The 14,144-nt window shown below is 36.3% G+C and overlaps 1 protein-coding gene across 2 annotated transcripts in view; it reads right to left on the bottom strand.

Moving 5' to 3' along the window:
- Positions 1–771: 771 nt before the first annotated feature.
- BAIAP2L1 (BAR/IMD domain containing adaptor protein 2 like 1) overlaps positions 772–14,144 on the bottom strand; it is a 39,913-nt gene continuing 26,540 nt past the window's right edge. Inside the window, exons 3-13 of one of the 2 annotated variants that reach the window (XM_035548885.2) lie at positions 12,703–12,764; positions 12,536–12,607; positions 12,064–12,201; positions 10,334–10,486; positions 9,734–9,901; positions 8,863–9,010; positions 7,471–7,678; positions 7,084–7,161; positions 6,575–6,752; positions 2,202–2,242; positions 772–1,665 (exon numbers count right to left, since the gene is read on the bottom strand). In XM_035548885.2, the coding sequence (XP_035404778.1) occupies positions 1,590–1,665; positions 2,202–2,242; positions 6,575–6,752; positions 7,084–7,161; positions 7,471–7,678; positions 8,863–9,010; positions 9,734–9,901; positions 10,334–10,486; positions 12,064–12,201; positions 12,536–12,607; positions 12,703–12,764 (1,322 nt within the window). In that variant the 3' untranslated portion in view covers positions 772–1,589. The remainder of the gene's footprint in view (positions 1,666–2,201; positions 2,243–6,574; positions 6,753–7,083; positions 7,162–7,470; positions 7,679–8,862; positions 9,011–9,733; positions 9,902–10,333; positions 10,487–12,063; positions 12,202–12,535; positions 12,608–12,702; positions 12,765–14,144) is intronic. The other variant, XM_035548884.2, reaches the window with a different exon arrangement.

The following is a 14,144-nucleotide window of genomic DNA, read 5'->3' as shown; positions in this document are numbered from 1 at the left end:
CAATAACACCCGTAACTGCTGACTGAAGCAGGGAGCTCCTACTGAAAAAGAGAGTCTGTGGCACTGCTATGGGCCATGACTAAAGATTTATGCATGTCAAAATATTTAATTCTGGTGCTGAACTGTTGAGGGCTTGTAGTCTAGTTTGATGTGCCTCTCTCTAATAGTTTAGAAAATTGGTGCAGGTGTAAGGTGTACCCTTGAAACATCACTGTTTCAAAGTGATGTAATTGCTATGGAACTGTCCATGAGTATCTAATGAAGTGTCCTCAGCCTTAAACACTGAAAGGCAGGGTGAGAGGAAGAGGAGGTGGAATGAGTGGACTCTACCTCTGCAGCCATCACATGCTCTTATATTATTTTTTGATATTAAGTAACTGAAAGGCATTTCACATGACTTGAATTCACTGTAGTAGCAGAAGCAGGCACAACAAAATGAATATCCACAGGATGCTGTAGGAGGCATATACATATATATTTATATATGAAATAGAAGGCTTTAGGGTATGGATTAATTGCTGAGGGTAGTCAAGAGAGACACTTCACATAGCAGGTTGGAAATATCACCTGAACAGTACAGGTTCTGACAACGCACCTAACACTAATGCAGAATGAAGAGACAGGTTATAAGATCCTAGGCTAATTTAGAAGCTGATTAGTACAGTAGGAAGAATCTTTTCTTCAGACAGGCTAGCTGCATTTGATTCAGGAACTCAAAGCCTGTAGCAATGTAACTTCACTCCCAAGCAGAGTTGTGCGTTTTAAAAGCTATATGTCATTTAATTGAGATACTACACTCTGCCAACATTTATGCCATTGCTAGGCATTGTCTGTGTCTTGTGGAAGGCTGCAGGAATGGAGTAACTTCAAAAGCAGCTTTTTTAATATTAATACATGAAGAAAAATCATGGCACTTCCTTATTATTAACAACTTTTATAAGGCTAAAGTTTGACAATGTGTTAAAGAAAAAAAAATCATTGAAGAATGTGTTGACAATGCATTAGGCTTAGTCCTAACATTTAAAAACTTATATCTGAACATTAAGCAAAGCATTACAAATGTGTCTATGCTTAGAGGATAAATATTTATTTATGACCTAGGGTATCTTTTTTAAACAAAATAATGTATAATTTTATACAGGCAATTCTCTATTCTGGCATAATAAGGCAATTGTTACACTGCTGAATTTGGAAAAAAAAAGTTAGCCTTTTCTAATTTAGTAAGTGGCATACGCAGACTTGCATTCTAGAACTTACCATTGCAATTTCCAAATAGCAAATGCCAAAGATTCAGATTTGAGCTATTAGTTAACTCAGATTTTCTACAGCATCCAAACTACCTCCAGTATTTTCACAATTGTCCTACTACAAAAAGGCATACCATAAAATCAAGCTAAAGTGCTCAAACAGTAGCCCAAAGCGATAACCTCATTAGAAAGTATAGGTTTTTAAAAATCACAAATCCATTCCAGTATGATTCTATTGTACAGTAATTACATTTAAATAATCTTTTTTAGAACAACTTTAGATAGCAATTGACATTACTGAAAATGATGTTTATAAGGAGGAAGTGTATATATGTTGTATATTCATCGAATAATTGGTGCTGATCTGTCGTTTGTTACTGTTGGTCTGAGTTTCACAGTTGCAAATGGATTTTCTCCACTGAAAGGAAATGTACAAAGTTACTACAAGGCTCACTGTGATACAAAACGAAATTTAAGCCATGCCATTTCTTCATCTACGTTATCTGAAGATTAAGTTACGGTTTAGACTAAAGGACTGTATGCAACTCTTAGTTTAACTTCAGTATTTAAAACAAGCTTCCATACACTTCACTTTACAGCAATCCAACACTTGGTTAAGTTAGTCTCCAATTAGATCTGGACATTCTCTAAATAGCTTCCAGTTTTCAAAAACTTTTAGTTTTAACCCTTAAAGACTGTTTGACTCCTCCTCCCTGCCAAACCACTGGAGAAATACACTCTTCTGAGAAGGCATTGCATTGTATTTCACTTAACAGCACTCTTGAGAAAAGTACAACTGATTTTAACCACAGTGGTTTTAACAATGCCTAAGAAAGGTCATAGAGTAAAATTCAGGAAAAAAACATCTCAATTTCCCCTCACAATTAAAACATACTATAAGCCAATATAAAAATCAACACAACTGCATTAGGATAAAAGCTTTAAAAAATATACCTTAGAAAGGGTGGTTTTACAATGCCATTCATATCAGGTTTCTGCAAAAGAAAAGGATATTTACACAGACTTAAAAAACAAAACAAAACAACAACAAAAAAGCTACAGGTGATCTTCTCCCCATTCTGCTAAGGAGAAGAGGCCCTATCATGTAAGCAGGCTAAAACATTTAGTGTAGAGAACTGTGCCCCCAGTAACAGCCTTAGCTTTGTTCCGTTGTTGTTTTCCCAGCTTTAACACCGATGGTCACCTGAGAGTGCATTTTAGAAGTTAAAGTAGCAAATCATTGAAAGTCAAAAACCAAAAGAAAAAGGACAGAACTATTAGCAGAACACAAGTTTTACCATATTGTTTCTATAGCATAATTAATAAACAGCTAGTTGTCACTGCACAATGCCAAAGCTAGGCTTGGAGCAGATCTTACAGAGAGAACACAGCTTATCTTCATACAGCTGTAAAGGCATCAAGTTAAAAAAGGCAGCAGCCAGCTTAATGGCCTATTAAAAGTCTGAAGTGAGAGCAGATTCTGACCAGTAGGCAGGGTTGGTTTTTTGGTTGTTGTTTGTTTTAAATAAAATACAAACTACCACTTTCAGCTGCTGTTGATTTACAAAGGACAAGTTCTGGTATCACCTGTGACTTTTGTGAGTAATAATGGTGAATAATAATAATAATAAAAACAGCAAGAAAAGAGCTGATAGCATTCATATATTTAACTTGCAGTGTTTGTGGGCAAGTGATACAAAAGGAGGAATAGTTTTGCACAGGTATTGCTAATGTTTCATTATAATCAAACAGTCCTGGTTAAATGTACAACCTGAAAGCATTTGTTTTTACAGCTACTGTTTGCACGGTACTTTTGTGATGGAGTTTATTTTTGTGAATTTAAGATGACCCAGAAGAGGGCAGTGTTGCACTGCCACAACGTTAGTACAGGATGCAATGCTTCAGGTGCAATAAGATGGAAAAGTGCTACAAAGCAGGGTTGGCAAGCCTATTGCACAACAGGGCAGTTTTGGAAACATTTAACTTCTACTTCCCCCTGCACTAACTTTTAGAAATAATCATACTTAAATCAAGTACTTAAAATGGCAAACTAACTGCCTTGCTTCTGATAAGTGTCAGCTAAAGGTCAAAGTGAACATTTGAATAACATTCATGCGTGTGGAAGCAGGAGTATGCAGTTGCCTTTTGTGTAACTGCTTGATTTGTACTACTCTTTCTGTCTGTACAACCATTTTGCTTTCAATACATAAGATTTCACTGCTAAGCGAATGTCTGTAAGCCACCTTTTATCTTTGTAAATTTTTGTCTTCTCAAATTAGGTAACCATCTATTGTACTGGTAGTTCCTAGCTACCATATTGATGACACTGTGACACAGGTGAAGAAATCGGTATTTAAGGACCTAATTTGACCGTGTTCTTAAACCTGTGCTTAACTTGTGCACGTACATGTGCAATTTCATTGGATCACATCAGCCATAAGTAGAATTAGGTCTAATTAGGCCTTAAAATTAATTACAATGAATGAACTAATGCCTTAATTATATGCTACTGTTTACTAAACACTAGCCCTCATCCAAGCTTTCTCAGTGACCAAGTCCTTTGTTGTTGATATTGGTCTGCATAGAACTGTCCTACATAATGCAGCATGAACAATTTAACTTGTAAGAACCATTCCTCATCTTTCCTCCTTGAAATCGTGAGCTATTATTCTTTGTATTCTGAAACAAAAATAAGATGCCTCAAGTCACTTTGTGCTTCTGCATATAAGACACTGTAAGCATACTGTTTTACATGCATGTAAATTCTGTACAGGGCCAGCCTGCTGTAATGTTGAGCTTATTTCCAAAGCCTTAAGATGTAGTGGGAGTTGTTGACTTGCCCAGAAGCAGGAATAACAAGGAAGCTCTACAGCTTTCCAAAAGAATGAAAATAAATGGTAATTTTGGAGCAAAGTCCTTTGGTGCAAGTGCAGGAACTCTCCTCTACAGTTCTCTTCCTTCTGTATAACAGGTAAGTATCATGGGGTCACAGCAAAATGTATCTGCTACAAGTTATGGGGTACCTAAACAACAGTAATGAAGAATTCTAGAGCATAAAATAATCACTTATTCCCTGTGGAAATGCAGAATCTCAAAAAAGATGCCTTTGTCTTCTATCAGATGCCTAAAAAGGTATAAGTCTGATCTGGCCTCCAAAGAGAATACTGTTCTAAATAGAATTCTCTGACCTCATCTATCAACTAAATAGTTGGCCATTTCTCTCTTTTTTTTTGTTTTGTTTGTTTTTTCAGTTCAGTACAAAAGTTAGTCCACACGCCTTAATTTTATTGATAAAACCCCTAAACTAATGCCATAGGAAAACCTTCCTTAAGGTTGACAGCTCTTGAGAGCTGACTAAGGCCAGACAGCAGCACAGAGCAGCGATACCATGGCAATTTAATGGATTCAATAATTTTAAAAGGTCTATAGTAAGTCACCTTTTACTTGTCGCAGGGCAAAGAACTCACTGTACTGCTTGCTTTGCAACTTTCACAGGCTGATACGTCTTTTAACTATTGAGAACATAATTACATTTGAAGGACATGTTGATCCCATAGGTCTCAACAGATAGTCATAGAATAAATGAACCAATGTATAAATCTGACATCACAATTGTTAAGGCTCATTGCTTCTTTATCCAAAAATGAAAACCACAAATATATTAATCTACAGATGTCTGTCTTCATAATAATTTTAGAAGTTCCCAGATACTCCATTTGAAAGTGACTTAACACTAAAATTTAGATCTTACTTCTTGATATTCCTTTCATGCATGTTAAAAGCTTTATTCCTGGAGAAAAACAGTGTCCTAGAAATGCAACATCACTGCACAAATTATATACTTCCTATCTATCTATTTCCTCCTATATAGGAGGAAATTCTTCACTCAGAGAGTGGTGAGGCTCTGGCACAGGCTGCCCAGAGAGGCTGTGGCTGCCCCATCCCTGGAGGTGTTCAAAGGCCAGGCTAGACGAGGCCCTGAGCAACCTGATCTAGTGGGTGGCATCCCACTAGTGGGATGAATAGTGGATAACAAGGTTCAGTACTGATAAATAAAATTACTTGAGTGTGGATTCAAATATATATAAAATTCAGTATTTCTGTACATCTGCTGCTTGTGTCATTCTAACAGTAATTTTGTCTATTGTGATGTATTGGAGGTTATTTATATATTTTGGTTATTATTCGTGTTTCTATTTTTACTTATTTTAAACATAGTTCATTCTCTTTGCTTGTCAGTATAACAAACACTTGTCAACCCCCACCCAAAATAGCTAATATGTTGAAGTAAAAAATGCTGTAGATATACTTGACATTACTAATAGTAGACTTCAATGAAACAGAAGGAAAGGAGGCTTCTTGGATGAAGACCATTGTTTCTTGATGTCTTTCCATTTTACAGGAGATAAGTACCATTATATATATAGTCATTCTTTGAACTTACATGGAATCTTTCACTATGAATCAAAATGCGATGCAATAAACTTTCAGTTTTTGCTTTTTAGATTTCTTAATTTTACCTCCATCACGTACAAACTTACAAAATCCTCTTCAATTTATACAGTATGATTCAACAGATCACTTAGAAAGCAAAAACATCTTGCAGAAGGACAGCCCAACGCTGCTTAGATGTTATAATAGTATACAAAATATTTTGGTCTAACTGACCAATTTTTTTTTTTTTTTTTAGTAAACTTCTTAGAAATTTGCTATGGTACCAGCAATTGCTTGATTACATTAGTCTTCATTTTGAATCACTGTTTGAATGCAGACATAACAGTAGAAATACCAACTTTATATAGCATTACCTGTTCATAAAAATGCACTTCCACTCGTCTGTAATTTTGCTGAATATAGGCATTAATTAGTATGTATATCCCTCAACAAAATTCACAGAAGTAACACTAACTTTCATGGTGGTGTTTAAAATATTCTTTAAAACAGAGCTTATGTTATTCTAAATCCCCTGTCCCACTACAGTTCTAAAGTCACTTAAGATGATGGATTTGTGTTACTTTCTATGAGGATTTACTCTCAAGTTTCATAGATTACATTCCTGAGATTTTTTCTGCTATGCAGAGAAAGGCTGCTAGTACTCTTAATTATATCCCTAAACAATTTCTCTCCCTTCTTATTACTATGATTTTTTTGGATTGCGATACCAAAAAGGAATAAGAATCCAGAAGACAGGTGCACTAAAGGGCCGCTGAAGTCAAGTACAAGTAATTAAACCAGAATATTTCAGGGCCTCATTTAAGAACTTAGTTAAGCAGGTCAAGAAAAGGAAGCAGGGCAGAACACTTGGATTTGTGGTACTGATTACTTACCTGACCAACGTTTTCTGGTCTGTCAGTTGGTGTTTTAACAGTAGTACCTTTGGAAGACTCCATTCTCTTATCTGACGATGAACCTGTTTGTGAAGACCCCAGATAGTCTGGTGGTGGGAGGACAACACCAGCTTTTTCTGCAAGATTCACAGAACTAATACTTCTAATTGGTGCAGGGCTGTAAGACAGAACCCAACAAATATCATTTTCAGTTCCTCTCACGTCTTTAGTCCCAGGAAAGAACAGAAGTAGATGAGCTGAAAGTTAATTAAAGTGTGTAACCTCACTGGTCAGTGGGACTCCAAATTAAAGTTGGGGTTCTTGGGGTCTCTGTATAACCGTTAAAACATGATAATGTAATCAAGGGATCATGCTACAAATTGTTAGAAAGTACTTACTATATATGCCACTGAACAACATCAAGTGTAAGCAGAAATGTAACATGATTATTGGATGTTACGGAACTGTAAAGATTTGGGCATTTTTGCAACTCCTACTCAAAATGTTACCTTGGCACTGGGGCAAATGCTTTTTCTTCTGCTGGTTCTTCCAGTGGTCTAGTATACGATGATGGAAACCATCCTTTTCTGTAATGGGAAAGGTTTCAATTTTGTATTATATATGATTGGAATGATCTTTCAAAAGACAACACTGGACAAAACAGTAGACTCCAGAAGACTTAACATTTAAAGGCCTGGGTTCTGATGATACCAAATTAGTGTACAAGATCTCCCTAAAATAAGTGCAGTGATTCACCTGACAGGAGGACTTCAAGTCCCCAGTCAATGACAGCCAGCAAAAAGGGTGGAAAACCATTTACTATTATCTGCTAATGAAACCTGATGAGAGACGTTTTTCTTTCATGTTCAGATTGGGTAAAGTATTGACTATCTTACGCTTTGGTTGACTCATGTTCCCCATAAAGCCAGCCATCCTTTTCTTCAGCTACAAGAAGTACGATGATATCCCCCTGTGCAAAGCTAAGTAATGTCTTGTTACTTCCAGCAGTATGTGGGAAGATTGTCTTCACTTTTTGCCTCTTCATTATATTCAACCCTGTGGCAACAGAAGTTGAACGTGATAAATTGGCATCTTCTGAATTCTCTGTCAAAAAAAAGCAAAACAAGAAAAAAAAAGCAAAATTAACCACACTAATAAAATACAATTAGCTATATGACAGGAAAAGTAGGTAAAGGAAAACTCAAGTGCAGATGAAGTTCTGAGACTTTGTACTGCTTTACTTTCTGCTTAGACTCTCAGTTATCCACCGTTTCTTATCCCCACAAAGCTCTTAATAGTGTGTGTATGTGTATACAAATGCACATATCACAATAAGGTTGAACCAACAGATATAAGAAGTTATGTAAATTTAAACTTGCTACTGCTTTCTTCTTTTGCCATGAAAACGCTAACCATACACAGCCACAAAAGACCTTTGAAAATTTTCCATTCTTTTTTTTTAAAAAAAAGGAGGAAAAAAAAAGAAAAAGCTGTGTATAAAGTCCAAGATTTCATTTGCAAATGAGCCAAGCACTCAGCTTCAACCGAATCAATGAGAAATGCAGACACTTGGCACTTTTCAGACATCAGATGTTTACCAGAAGATTTAAAGGATGTCTCAAAAATGTGTATTATTTGAATAGCACAATTCATTGTAGAGGAATTTTTTAAGGAAGAAATGCTGGAAATGCTACTATTACACTGAAGCGTTCTGCATTTCTTTTGTTGTGATGTAGGCTTGGTTCTTTCCCTATAGCAGGGTAAGCCAAGGATTAGTATTTTAGAAACTAGCAAAACAAATCTTCAGAGGATTTTGCGTTTCAAGAAAGAAATACAAGACTGCTCATTTTGTCCCACGTGCATTCTTCCCTAACTGTTACATATCCTTAAAGGAAACCAAAACAAGACTGCTATATTAGTTCATGTTTGTTTGTGTGCACTGAAATAATCACACAGATGTATCTTGTTCAAAATTGCAGAATGTATTCTTCCAGTAAGATTGGGAGTCTGAAGAGCAGTTAAACTGTGTGAATCAGGTATGCATGCGAAGTGATTAAAATAGAATCTACCTATCTTGACCCGTGTTTTACTGCTAACAGTTCCTCCCTTCTTATGACGTATATTTTGCCTGTTAGGTAACTCATATATAAATGTTTCATAAAGACCATTTTCTACTCCTCCATATGTCCTGGAATTCACATCATGATAGTAGTCAAGAAATCCAAAGATAATTTTTAATACTGTAACGTCCCATTTGCACTTATAGTTTGCAACAAAATGACACTCACCTGCTGAATTTAGTCTTTCGGAAGATGTCTTTGGAACCGTTGCAGGATTGTTAAACATATCGACCAGTGGACTAGTGCATGCCCTACCTGTAGGAGCAGGGGGCACCCTTGATGCATTTTCATAAAGAGTATAAAAATCATTTCCAATCTAGAGTCACAAAAACAACGTTATCACAATACTGAGGTGACAGTGACACCTGGGTTATTTGCAACAAAAAATTCTAGAAAGCAATGCGCAGATTTTCCCAGATTATACATATGAAGGCCAGCCAGAAAGTCCTTACATTCCTGTGAAGTTGTTGATAGTATAGTTTGTAAGGGAGTCCTGTCCCTTGATACACATTTGTTAGTGGGAATGCTATGAAAGCCTCCATTTCCACAAATAGCACGCTCACACCTAGATAAGTAAATTTCTTTAAATAAATAGATACATTTGGAGATTAGTATAATTTAGAAATTCAACAACTAATGGTAAAACAAAAAAAAATAGAGGGAAGAAAGAAAGAAACATTTTGTTTAGCTTATATTGAGCTAACAGAGTATGAAATTACTAGTACTTACAGTTAAAAATTTAGGATATGTAACTGTTACAACAAATGAAGTTGTAAGAGTGGGGTCTGCAGAAAAAGTCCTGGGCTCCCAACTGAAAACTGAGCCTTGTTTGGATATACATTTCTGCCAACTATATACATTATGCATTTTTCCAGTGGTAGAGCTTCAGCTTAATGATTGGCTTTTATACCCAACCCCATTATATTCCTGCTGAGTTACGTTATAGACTTGAATCCAAATGCTTAAGTACAAAAGAAACTAGTGAAGCCAATCTAGTCCCATTTAAAAGAGAACCTTTAACTATCAGGGAATGACATACCATGGTATTTCTCTCTATCATTGGTGAAGGCTGTGGTGTTCCTGATATTGGAGTGGAACCAGGTGTCCTTATTTCGTCTATCATCATTTTGACTTTTTCAGGCACTTTGGTAGCATCACTACAAATTTCCTGCCACCCAGGCAGCTTGGAGTTGAGGAATTCTGCACACTGCATCCAGGTGTAAAAGGTACTAGTCAAAGATACGCTTTTGCATAAAATTACGCAGAGCTACTTGCTAATTTTTGTTACAGCAAAATGGTAACTGAAATGGAAGTCTTTTCAAACATGTTCATAATTAAGTAATATCTCTTTGAAACAAATAGCATGTAATAGAAAGAATGCTCTTTTTCAGGGTCAGATACTGGACTTTCTGTAGATTTTTTAAAAAGTCATAGTAACCCTTTATTGTCACTACAATACATTTATGAGAATATTGCATTGTAAACATTTTTTGTGAACAGATTGCAACACTTGTCTGGTACTACAGTGTTCCTAGTGCTGTCCTAAGTATTTACGGCAGTTTCATCTTGATACTAATAGAGATGCTTAAGATCTCCTATAGGATTAGATTTCATTTCTATTTACACTCGTGCCACTGACCTGAACATGATAGAAGTGCATGTGCTGGGTAAAACTGCAGTGCTTGTCAACCAGAAAACAGAATCTTCTTTTTTCTTCAAGTAGAGCTTCTCTACAGCCTTCTGCAATAAACCTCTGAATATCAGTCTGTCGAGAGTTCACGGTTTCCAAATACTAAGGGACAAAAAATTAGTCTCTTAGTTTTATGTAGTACTCTATTCAATTACTGAAGTGAACTCCAAAAACTCTAGAAAAAGTTACTGGAAAAGTGGGGTGAGGTGGCTCTACTTCAAAGTCATTCTCTTTTCATACATACACCTAACTCCCCAACCTCATCAGGTAAATGTATATTTTTATTATAGGCAATTAGTAGGCACAATTATAGGCACAAGAAAAGTTGTACCAGGGGAGGTTTAGGCTGCATGTCAGGCAGAGTTATTTTCAAAAAGGATGTTAGGCTTTGGAACAGGCTGCCCAGGGAGGTGGTGGAGTTCCAACCCCTGGATGTATTTTAGAGACGTGTGAATGTGGCACTTGGGGACATGGTTTAGTGGTGGACTTGTCATGACGGACAGATAGTTGGACATCATGAAAGATCAGGAAAAGGGTCTTTTCCAACCTAAATAGTTCTCTGATTCTATTTAAAAGGGGAAAGGAAGGAAAACAAGGAAAAGTCTTTTAGCTTCTAAGTAATATCTGCAGCAAATAAGAATATGACTTCAAAGCAGTAGCAACTGAGCTGAGCAATTTTAAGGCTACAGGTGTTCATTCTCTAATTAGACTAATTACCTTCATCTGCTCCATAGCAGTTACATTTGCTCTCACAAAACTGTGATGAATCTATACTTCATTTTAGAGAAGGGAAAATGAGATACTAAAGAGACTGAAGTATATTTATCTAAGGTTATGAAGATTCATGGCTAAAATGTGCTTAAATGCTAATTCTTGAATACTCAGTCCAATACATTAAAAAGAACTGAATGCAAGTTAAAAGACAGGCAGTAAGAAATAAGAGCTATTCTTTATTTATTTTCACTGTACTTTGTTATAAACAAAGCATTCTTTGAAGAGAAAATTAAAACAGAAATATGGAGGAAAAAATGTAAAAGCTAATATAAAATAAAAAGCTTGTGCAAATAAAAATATCAATAGCAAGTATTTTCTGAGATACATGATAACCAGAATATGACTTATTATTTAAAACAAAGGTTCTCTTTACTGCCTTGCCACTTCTTATTTTGCCTCAAGATGGCAATGCTGTTTAAGATCTGCAGGAAAGGTAATAAATAATAAGTGATGGTGCCTACTTTGGAAAATTAATTTATAGCAAATTACTGTTGAAGTTGCATGGCATAGCTGCGTAAACTTCTGCATAAAGGTGTAGTTACTGAGGTAATTTAAAGTAGTGGTCAAGTGAATAAACCTAGAAACTGAAGCAAAAGTCTCTGAACATATACAGCAGTACAGTCCAGCATTTATTTTCAACCGGAATGCATATTCTAGGAGCCCCCTTGATATAAAACAGCTTTGAGAAATCAAAAATACACGTTCTTTGAAGTTAGTTTAACTGTTGCCAAACAACTTACAGAGGAGTTATGTGTATTAACTAATTACATTGCATATATAAAAATTGTTGTAAGCTTCAGAAGTCAAGTTTTAAAACAGACTCAGATATGACCTGAAACAGCTTAACGTTTTGACCAATTCTCATTTAAAACAAAACAAAAAAACTTAAGAGACAACACACTGACCTCCATTTCTTTATGCTCATATTTCATTACATTTCGTGCTCCTTGGCTTTTCCTTCTGATTTTTTTCAGCTCAGCCTGAGACTTCTCTAGAGAATCTAATTTGCTTCTGTGTTCGTTTTGGTACCTCTTTAAAGTTGCCTGCAATCAAAATATTTAAAACATCTCATAATGCACTCAGCAGTGCAACATTTGTAAGCAGTTAAAAAGCATTACCATAGATTATCACTAATACACATCAAATTAGGTGACCAATTGCTTTTCTCACTTTTAGTTTAAGAATGCTATTAAGTCATCATGCATTGGTTCCTATTTTAACTCAACATAAGCATGAAAATTTTGGCCATGTTTATGTATTTAAAGCTCAAATCTGTCATATAAACTAACTGCTAGGGAACAATTTCTGAAAAAGTCTATGCCTAACAACAAATAAATAAAGTATGACCTTGTTGGTATTAAAATTGGATGTACTTACAGTCATATATTTTACATCCAGGTCTGTTTTCTTCTCCAGTTCAGATATAATTTCTTTATGAAATTTTTTGAACTTGAAAAGCAAATGAATGAAGGGTTATTAAAAATCAGCAAAAAATAGTTTATAATTTCAAAAGGTTAGATAGATTAAGAATTTGTTTAACTTACACTTTCCTCTAGACTGTCATTAAGTTTCTTGTGTGTTCTTGAAATTTCTGTGAGAACTTGGCCTGTTGATAAGCATACAAACGTATTTGTTTCTTTCATAGAGTTCTGAAGTTAGTTAACAAAGAGCAGCAATAAAATATATTTAACTGATACAGTTATTAACTAGAATATTTAAGAGATAGGAAACCTCTTGCTGTTGCTCATCACAGCAGTTGAAATAAATATATATGGCCATAAACAAACCAAGAAGCTCATAAATGATAGAAGAATAATTAATCGTATTATTTTGCAAAGAAGACTTGGAGTGCCAGACAAAATAACTACTTCCTTCTCTCCAGCATAGCACACATTGGTTCAGGAACAGGCTCTTTTCTTGCCAAGTCAGGGAATAGCACATAAAAAGTAGAGATACTTGTTACTACCCAGATAGCTGTTTCTTAGTCTGAAAACTGAACCTTAATGGTTAACTAACTGCTCCCTCAGAATCAAAGTAACCTTTCACGTTCATTGAGGGCACACCTGGTAAAGCAGATCTGATACACATGCTGATTAATTTCTTGCATTGTTTTATCAGAGCCTGACTGTATGGCGTTAACTAGCAGCCATGGAGAGGCAGATTTCTCAGCTTCCTCTCAACTTATCCTAAAAATGTCTATTACCCTTTGCTGTCTTCTAGCACCAGGTTGCATAGCTTACTTTTAACTGCTAGCAGTTAGCAGCTGGAATGTTTCACTTCACTTTAGGAGGGTGTAGAGGAAAAAAACTCCTTGGGTGTGGTTCTACATGCAAACCTATCTAAACTGGGCCTGCTGCGGTCCTGCCCTGTACGCAAGCAGCCACATCATCCTGCTCAGGATGCCGATGGCCACATCATCCAGCTCCCTCCCGGCTGTGCTGGCACTGACATGCTGAACGTGTGCCAGTCTTGTCTGGGAGACTGCAGTGTACAGCTTGGAGGAGTAACTGGACATGTCCCAAAGTGGCCAGTTTGACCTCACCCAGACTAGAACTGTAGGTAGTTACCAGGCCTCAGCCAGGAGCTGGTATAATGGCTTTTTGTCTACAGATTTGTTTTCTGTCATTACATTTCCATGGCAAGAACACAGGTTCTGTTTCAGGGCTGGGTCACTGTCATGCCTCCTCCAGTAATCTATTTGATCAACCTTGCGTTATCCCACACTGAAGTCTTTGCCATGCAGGTTCTTACGGTATTAAACCTGAAAGGCTCTTGTTCTAATGTACAAAGCTCCTTAATTCTGGTTTTCTGATTCTGTGCCACTGGCAGAGCCCCAGCACAGGACTGAGTCAGTCAGCAAAGACATGTCATCCTGCAGTGCCTCAGTTCCCAAAAAAGCTCCCCAAAAGGTGCAGATAACTGACAAATTCAGCTAAATGAAACAAATGACACAGAACGTTTGATGAGATCCTTCTCATCTTCTCCT

Source organism: Cygnus atratus, chromosome 15 (assembly GCF_013377495.2).
Source record: "Cygnus atratus isolate AKBS03 ecotype Queensland, Australia chromosome 15, CAtr_DNAZoo_HiC_assembly, whole genome shotgun sequence".
Taxonomy (NCBI): Eukaryota; Metazoa; Chordata; class Aves; order Anseriformes; family Anatidae; genus Cygnus; species Cygnus atratus.
This window is presented reverse-complemented; position numbering and strand designations above follow the sequence as displayed.